Below are 9,070 nucleotides of genomic sequence, written 5' to 3' on the forward strand. Positions count from 1 at the left end.
CAATGTGCAATAAATTCTAACCACTTCTATGCAAGATTTGGCTAAACTTCATAATCGTTCTTGTTCTTAGGTCTTGAGATGGGCAACAGAACTATAAGATCCCGCTCCGTCCTCTAAGTGCTCATGCTAGTGATGTCATTAAGCTACTAGAGCATATTAATGAGATTTTTCTGAGCTCTGACCCTTTTCCTCCCCCAGACCCTGGTCCCCACCCAGCGGGTTATCTCCTCAGTGACACACACGGGCCTTGGTATCTGACACCCATCGGCCACCTTCATAGGGAAGAAGCCACCTCCACTCTATTTGAAGTTTCACTTTTTTTTTTTTAACTTTTCCCACCTTCTTTCCCCTCACCCATCGCCCCTCTACCCACCCACTCGCTCACGCACTCTCACCCTCTCCCGCCCTGCTCCACACTTCTTTGGTAGTAAGTGACACCATCACCAGCAGTTTACACCCGCAGTTAACAGGCATTGAACTCAAAGAGTCAGTGATGACGTTCTTGTACGTCTTCACCGAGTGGGTCAGTGGCAACGCTTTGCCAAATATTAACGAAGCCAATCAAAAAGCAGCGGCAGCCACAGTATCACTGCACATATATATATATAGATATATAAATACAATATAAATATTTATTTTTTGTAGCCAGGTCCTTGGTGCAGTATTTATACTCCACAATCCACCTTTAAAAAAGGACAAAAAGCAAAAAGACGTGTGATGCTGTTAATTTAAAACGCAGAGCCAAAGCCACTGAGCAGCAGCTGACACGGTTGCTGGTTTGTGTGTGAAAAACACTTTCCCCTCTTCTTTCCTTAACCTCCACGTTGCTTAGGATGAGGAGACTCCGTAATTTAAAGCAGAGGGCGAGCGCAGGATAAACTTCCCAAGTCAGCGGACCTGCTCCCATCCCTCTCCGAATGAGCCACTCTTGGCATCAGAAGTTGACTGAGGAGAGATTAACAGAAACTCCCAGTCAAAGCCCCTGGAACGACAGTGCCCAGAGTTCTTTTCTTTTTCGCCGCAACCAATGTAAGCTTGTAAAAGACCAATAGTGAAGACTAGTGTATTAGTGAACGCATGGAGGCCAGCACTGCTCTAAACGAGACGTGATAAAAAGTACATCACTACTATAAGCCAAAAGGAAACAAAATAAAAATGACCCTTTTTACTGTACAAGGGAAGCCTGTCTTGGTGTGCGTTTGTTGCTTGACTCTCCCAATTTTTGATTCCTGGGAGGGGTCTGGGAATTGGGACTTCAGCACATTTGGGGAAAGGAGGGGGAATGGAAGGGAGAGAAATCAGAGGGTTTCCTGCAAAGTTCTGGCTAAAAAGTAGGGATTGGAGAGAAAAGCAAGGTCCTGTCCGTCCCCCCCACCCAGATCCCCAGTCACCCATTGCATGTGGCATTCCTCCCACTACTGGGCCAGTGCTTCAAGGCCCATGAAACCCCTTCCTCATCAGTCCCCCCAGCAGAGCCCCCAGAGAGGCTGTCAGCCAGCCCAGCTGGGCTGGCCTGCCTTCTGCCTTTTTCACGTTTTTTAAGGAAAAAAACCATCCCAACGCCCCAAAGCTCGGGCGAGCACGATGCCCAGCGCCTCCCCTCTGCTAGCTAATGCTGGGCCTTGCCCTCCATCAGCCCCAGGGACGAACCAGCGGACTAGGGCTGCTCTCATTCGCATTCGGCAGGGAAGGGGGGCGCCCTCCCCTTCCCTCACCCTGCCCAGCTTTGGGGACATCCCTCTCTAGGCCGTGTCTCCCAGCCCAGGAACACTCAGGAGGGTTCTGAAGTGCCCACTCTAGTCCGCTCCAGTAGCTCCACTCTGGAGAGAGATGGCTGGTAGGTCAGTCTCCATCCCCCCCCCCCGCCCCGCCTCCAGGCCTGCTGTGGAGGTGAGATCGCCATATGGGTTATGACTTTGTGACTTGAGTCTTGGGCATCTTCTGTGACGATGCCTCTTTATTTTCTCAGATGTTGCCCAAAGTTTTGCAAAAAGCTTCGTTCATTTTCAGGTACCCCCACCCCCTAAAGAATCGGCTGCAACTAGCCAGCCAGGGGGACGTCAGGAGAGAAGAAGAAGTCTGGGTTGGGAGGGGCCCGAGGTTTGCACAGTCTGTGCTGTGGCTCAGCATTGTGCTTTCTTGGATTCCCCTTCCAAGAGCACCAAGATTTCCTCCGTCAAAACACTCCTGAGGCACCCCTACCCCTGCCCCCCACTGCTGTTTGCTGTACATAGAGGCTAAGTGGGGTGGGGTGGGCGGGTGTGCACGTGTGGTGTGTGTGTGTGTGTGAAGAATGTATATAGGTAAAGGGGAGCGTGGTCCAGTGGTTCCAGAAAAGGGACAGAACTCCTGTGTTCCATCCCCAGCTCGACCACTGACTCGCTGTGTGGCCTTGGGCAAGTCACTTAACCTCTCTGTGCCTCAGTTTCCCCATCTGTAAAATGGGGATAATAATACTGACCTACCTCACAGGGGTGTTGTGAGGCTTTAACTAAATGTTTTGTAAAGTGTTTTTGAGATACAGAGGCAAAGGCACTAGGGAAGGGCAAAGTATTATTTGGACTTATGGAAGATGAAATGGTACCATAAATGCTGCTATTCTGAGAGCCATTTTAAACTGCACTGCTCCAACCACCCCCGCTTCTCATCACCAGGACAGCAGGTCGAGAAAATGTCTTTCCCTTTCACTTGCTTCTGGGGTTTGTGATTATTCCAGATACTTAATTTTGCTCCCTTGCTGTATCTCCTTCCCTCACCCCCTCGACTTGTTCCCTGTTCCGTTTATGCGGAAATGGCAGAAATGCTTGAGAAATGAGAATGTATAAGAGGATCGGAAGTTTATAGTCTGAAATTTCAATTTTACTTTGTACTGTACATCTTTTTACTTTAGAATTTGCAATAAAGGGTTACGTCAATCTTGTTTTCAACTCTCTTCTTGGACTGGCCTGTCATTCTGTCATTACTCTCACACCGGAGCCCCTCAGCCCAGGGTAGCGGGGGAGTCGAGCACTCCCACCCAGCAGGACCCCACAGCTGTCCTCTCCCCTTCCTCTAGCAGGGGCACAGTCTGAGTAGGATCTGTGTGAGGGCTCGCCCAGGCTCAGCTCCTCTGATGGGCGGGCGGTGCCCCAGACACTCAGGTGGGTGGGAAAAATTTGAGGCTCCAGGTGGAGCTTCAGGAGGCCTTGCCTGACTGGAGAGAGCAGCAGCTTGGAGGCAGCAGGCCCTGGAAGTGGGCACACCTCTAGCTGTGCCGCCCCCAGCCCACTCCAGCAGGGCCTCGGAATAAACAGAAATTCTGCACCTTGTTCCAGTCCCCATCCCATTTCTCCAGCTCCCTTACTGCTCACGGATCATTCCCTCTGGAGCTCAAACTTTTGGCTCAGGCAGCTCTGGATGCAAACGCCTGACTATGCCACTAACTAGTTGTGGCCAGTTTCCTTATGTGTAATTGAGATAATACCTTATAATCTTGGGTTTTGAGGATTATATCAAATAATGTATGTAACTGCTTAGCCTAGGGCCTGACACACAGTTAGTGCTCAATAAATGGTAGCTCTTAGTGGAAGAATAAGTGCGAGACAAAGAAGGAACTAAAGCTGACAGCAATTGGGAGGGTCTGCCCTCCCCGGTAGACTGGCACCCGAGCCCTCCTCTTCCACTGGCTGCCCCTCTGGCTACGCCAGTCATTTCCAACCAACAAACCGATCGCTCCCACTTTTACGTATTTCGTAACTTTTATAATATGTCAAAGGCAGCACGCCACCAGGATTGTGCTCCCATTTCACAGCCGGGGACACAGAGGCGACGGGGTATCTGGCCCACCTGCAGCCCAGGCCCCCGGGGATGCGAGGGGCTCTGCAGTCAATAGTGGCTCCTCTTCCCCGCAGCCGGGCACCCCGGAGGGCCGCAGCAGGGAAGGGGCAGGCGGCCAGAGGCTGTGGGGCCGCGCCCCGTCGCCGCCCGTGATCCACGGCGTGAGCAGGATGAGCAGCGCCCCGGCGCCCAGCGCCCCACCGAGGCCGGTGAGGAAGCCGAGCGCCAGCGGCCCGGCCCAGCCCGTGGGGCTCCGCTCGTACGGAGCCTGGGGCAGTCGCTCCACGATCAGCTCCAGCTCGTCCCAGTTGGGCTCGCGGGCCGAGGAGCGGCGGGGGCGCAGGGCCGGGGCCGGGATGGGGGCAGCGGGGGCGCCGGCTGGGGGTAGGTAGCTCCGCCCGAACTTGCGCAGCTGCAGCGTCGCCTGCTGGTGGAGGCTCTTGCCCAGCTCCCGGGCCACGTCCGGGCGGCCGCTGCGCCGCAGGGCCCGGGCCACGCGGTCCCACGACAAGGACGGGGCCTCGGCAGCCAGCCAGGCCGCCAGTCCCTCCCGGCAGCCGTCGGACACGTACGCGGGCTCGGCCGCCCGGCCGGCCGGCTCCCCCGCCGCCTCGCGCCGCCGCCGCCGCCCCGCCGCCGCCGACGTGGGCACCGGCTTGGGCCGTGCCAGCCGGTCCTCCGAAAGCCTGGCCAGCTCGGCCTCGACGTCCGGCTCCGGCGCCTTCAGGAGCGACTGGAAGTGGCCGCACTCCTCCGGAGTCAGCAGCTCTGCCAGGCGGACGGCCGCGTGAGGGCCCATGGCGTCCACGGCCCCCGCCGGAGCCAGCGCCCAGCCCCAGAGCGCCAGGGCCAGGGCCCCAGCCGGAGCCCGCGCAGCCATCGCCGGGCGGTGACCACAATCCACGGATTGTGGGGGGAGGAGCTTCGAATGCCCGCGGATGGGGGAGGGGCGCCAACACCCACGGATGGTGGCAGGGATGAGGTTCCTACATCCGGGGACTGGGGGCGGGAGGAGGGGGACACCCAGGGACGGGAAGGGGGGCCCTCCGACACAGGCAACTTGTCGGAGGAGGATCTGCTAACATCCAGAAACTAGGCATTAAGCGGGGAGGGTCTCACAAAACCTGGGGATTGGAGTGAGAGTTTCCCAATACCCAGGGATTGGGGGGGGGGACTCAGTCCCCCAGGAGGCAAGGATCCCGGGCTCTTAAACTGAAATGCCTGCCCGAGACCTCCGGGCTGTCCCACTAATGTCTCAAACTTAGCAAGTCTCCCACATCTCTTCTAACCCATTTACCGCCCCTCACACTCCACCAGAAGCCCTAGACCCCTTGCTCTCCTTTACTTCCGACATGCAATCAAGTCCCACATTCTCTTATTACCTGCTAAATACAAAACATGTATAGACTCTACCATTTCCCGTCCTCCCACGGGTGCATCCAAACCCTCCTCCTCCGTTTGGATAAGGTAAGCTCCTCCTCAGGTCCCCCACCCTCAGGGACGGAACTGGCTTCCCTTCCCCAAGCAAGCTTGGACTGCACTCTGCTCTGCCTCAGTCACTCCCCAGCTGACAGGTGCCTTCTGGGACGCCCTCCCTGCCCCCACACACCCTTTTGCCTGTCTCTCCATTAGGCACCCCTCCTATGTACTCCCACAGCACGCTGCCGCTCTGCCTGTTTACTGTCTGTCTCCGGCATTAGAGTGTAAGGTCCATCTATTGTCCCCATAGCAACTAGTGCATAATAGTGTTCAGTAAAGATTTGTTGAATCCGTGGGTAAACTCTTAACTTGCACATCAGTCCCTGTCCACCAGCCACTAACCCCCTCCCGGCCCCACACACGCAGGCTTCATCGTGGAGCCTCAGCTCCTCACAGGGCATGGAAGGTCCTCCTAGTGCAGCGGTGCAGTTCCATGATTCCGCCCACTTCTCCCCACTCCTGCCCTCACCACTTTATGCTCTTGTAACAAGTCACAGGTATGGTACAGTTTCCAGCCTCCATAGCTTTGTCAGGCTGTACCCACCCAATCCTGTCCAGGAAGTTTTTCTGACCCATCACTACCACTACCACCACGAGTCAGAATCTTTTCTGGGCATTCCTGAGATAGCCTACGCATCCTCCATCCGGACACTTATCTGGAAAGTAACTAATTCGAGGATTTAGTCAACATATACTCAGTGTCTTCTATGCGTACCAAATACTGTGCCAGATGTGAGAACATAAAAATTTTGACACGGTCCCTCCTCAAGCAGTTTTATCCAGTTGTATTTTCAAATGATCCATTCTTGAGCTTTTCCCACCCTGTACTGTGGGCTCTCCAGAATGGTGGCTGTGCTTAACCATTTCTGTATCCTCAGTACTACGTGGTGTCTGCACAGAGTAGGTGTGTCATAAACCAACTAGAGTGCGAGGGGGTGTCGGGACCTCCAAGGGCCAAGAGGGTTGGGGTCGGTGAGCCCTGGGGCAATGCCCTAGAGCCCCCATGTCCAGGTGCACCAGCTGTTTCTCTTGGAGGGGGAACTGCTTTGCAGGGTCTGGCCTTGGGCTTGCTTTGCCTCCTACAAGTCCTGGGTACGCCCTTAGGCTGAGCCCGAGGACGCCAGGGGGCCTACGTCCCTTGCGCTCTGGTGCATTTTCAGTAATTTTGCTCAGCGCATTCAAGACCTCAGGAAGTTGTGGGTCAAAACCTCTCATGGGCATCTCCATATAGCTTTTTCGGCAAGATGTTCCTTCCTAGTTTTCTGTGTCCCAGTTTATGATGAGCTGTCAGAGTTTGGGGATTGACAGACAGATGGTGGCAGACAAAGGATCCCATGTGACCTGAAAGACTGGAACACACTGTGTCCACACCCTGCCCTCTGTCCACTTTCCTTCCGTCCAAGGATGGAATACAAGTACGATCCTAGCTCTGGCCAGCAAGGGCTGCTCTCCAGGTTCTGAGTGAAACTTCCTCTTCAGCCCCCCTTTCCTCCATGCATACATCTATTCATTCATTCACTCATTCAACAAACATATGAGCCCTTCTTTATCCCTCAGGATTCAGAGCTCTGGGGATATAAGTCAGCCCCAATTCTGAGCCTCTAAGAGCTCAGAATTGCAGGCTTTTCATCTGGTGGCCTCACTGCCCAGCACATGGCGGGCCCTTGCCGTGCCAGTGAGTTAACAGGAGTCCCACAGTCATGTTTTGCTGAAGGAAAAGAAACACCCACAGAGCCACACCCATGGCTCCAGCAGACCTGGAAGCCCAAGCATTCCCCAGAGGGCTCCCCACATCCTGCTGCCCCCAAGAAATCCTCTGGAAACCACGTATCATCGTTTTAATACTGTGTAATACTTTCTTTTAAAATACAGTCTTTTCTGAGGTAGACAGACCAAACTGCAGAGCATCGTCAAACAGGAGATAAATACGTCCATGTACAACACGCATCAAAATGAGGTAGAAATGGTTACAGCTGGAGGAGAGGACCCCAACCCCAATCTGGGCAGAGGAAGGAGAGGGCCAGCTTGCCCTCCCCCCCCCCCCGCCCCCCGGTTCTTTTGGTAGCCCCCCCCCACCCTGCCAGAGCTGGACCTGCCCTTCCCCACCCGCCTCAGTGCCCATGAGGTAGGTGCTATAGACTGGAGGCTGTCTCCTTGTGCAAAGCTCCCCAAGGCCAGGAGAGGAGGCAGTGGGGGCCCTGGGTCCTGGTCAGTGAGCTCTTCCCCCAACCCCCAGAGCTGCCTGCCTCTTGAAGGGAAGGCTGGGATCCCAACCCCACCTCCCCAATGCCCTCCACCCCCCCCATACACATATATACACCTGAGAGGACCTGCTCACTCCCTGCTCCCTGCAAGGGCCTTTCAGAGCCAAGACCCTGCACCCACTGCTTCTGAGGCACCAAAGCCCTGCAATCAGCCAGCTCCAAGGAGTGGAAGGCCAGGGACCAAGGGAGGAAAGGGGGGAAAACAGAGCAGCTTTCCTTTTAGCACTCCTAAGCCAGCACAGGCCCTTAGCACCTTGGCACCTGAAATGTCCCCCACGGACTTCCTTCCAGCTAGTAGTGGGAGGTGGTACAGAGACTGCAGGAGCTGTAAGGGTGGCAAGGAACAGGAAAGGCGGCTAGGGTGGGAGAAAGAGTTGGGGTGACAGCTTGTCCCCCCCACCTTTGGACCAAAGGTCAGAGCTGTGAAATGGGCTCCCTGAGGGGGAGGGGCGAACTGCCAAAGCCCCATCAAAGGAGAGCTGGTGGGAAGAAGAATATGGTTCTCACGAGGAAGGGTGCCCAAGCCTGGGCTTCCGGGGGAAAGTCTGGGTGGGACTGAGAATAAACCCCCAATGTTTATTCAGGGGAACACAGCCTGCCCATCTCTTTCACCCTCTCATAGCCCCTGGAGCTCTAGACCTAGGACCCTACGAGAATGGGGGAGGTACAAGTCCCCACAGAACCTCCTCCTGTAAAGGATGCTCATTCACCCCTCCTCAGGGCCTCCCAGCAGGCCCGGGAGGCGGAGTCTGTAGTCAGTTTTGTGCCCAACCACTTGTGGCCAGACTATCTTCCCTCCCAAGGAAATCTCCTTAGCATGAGTTACAGGAGACCCCTGCCTAGACAAGGGCCAGGTGGGATGACCTCTCTGGGGACTTTCTGCCTGGATCATCTTCCCATTTGGACCCTCTCAGCCTACTTTCTGGGTCTGGGGCAGGCAGTAGACAAGGGCATCCCAACTCTGGATAACCAACCCTCCACGGAAAACACCCCACTAAGCTGAGGGGTGGGCCCAGCAGGAAGGGAACAAGACCTGCCTCCTCCCAAATTCCACAACACACCCCCCCTCACCCCTACCTACAACCTTGGGCCTGAGCAGGAAGCCCTAGCAATACATTCTGCTTCTGTCCCAAGAAGCACAGGGGTTTAAGTGTGGCCTCTGGGTCTTCCTCTCCCCTTCCCCACTCAGAAAGGTCTCACTTTCTGAGTCTTCTGGGAGAACCTGCTTCCCTGGGAGTGAAGGGGTAGGTGGGGACACACACAGGAGAGCAGCCAAAATCTAACATTCTTTCTGAGGTCAGTTTCTTCCTGAGTTGTCAAAAAAAAAGAAAAACAGCAAATTCTACACATCTTACAAAAATAAGAGGCCTAAAATATTAAACAAGCTACATTTCTGGGATTTCCCCCCTCAAAAACAAATAACAACAAAAAACCCTTCTTTGGGTGGTTCTTTTTTTTTTTTTTTTTTTTTTTGCTTGACTCCCACAGACCTAAGGTTTCAGCTGGGTGAT

At 54.9% G+C, this 9,070-nt stretch overlaps 1 protein-coding gene across 1 annotated transcript; it reads right to left on the reverse strand.

Moving 5' to 3' along the window:
* Positions 1 to 3,784: 3,784 nt before the first annotated feature.
* On the reverse strand, positions 3,785 to 4,696 carry TMDD1 (transmembrane and death domain 1). Its single transcript, XM_027108200.1, has one exon. The coding sequence runs from the start codon at positions 4,694 to 4,696 to the stop codon at positions 3,785 to 3,787; it is 912 nt and encodes a 303-aa protein (XP_026964001.1).
* Between the last annotated feature and the right edge of the window lie 4,374 nt (positions 4,697 to 9,070).

This window comes from Aethalodelphis obliquidens, unplaced genomic scaffold, assembly GCF_003676395.1.
Source record: "Aethalodelphis obliquidens isolate GAN/ISIS:26980383/991018 unplaced genomic scaffold, ASM367639v1 scaffold8, whole genome shotgun sequence".
NCBI classification, from domain to species: Eukaryota; Metazoa; Chordata; class Mammalia; order Artiodactyla; family Delphinidae; genus Aethalodelphis; species Aethalodelphis obliquidens.

What these genes read in the sequence shown, in the direction of transcription:
- TMDD1 (XM_027108200.1), bottom strand. Translation starts at nt 4,696, where the DNA reads ATGGCTGCGCGGGCTCCGGCTGGGGCCCTGGCCCTGGCGCTCTGGGGC.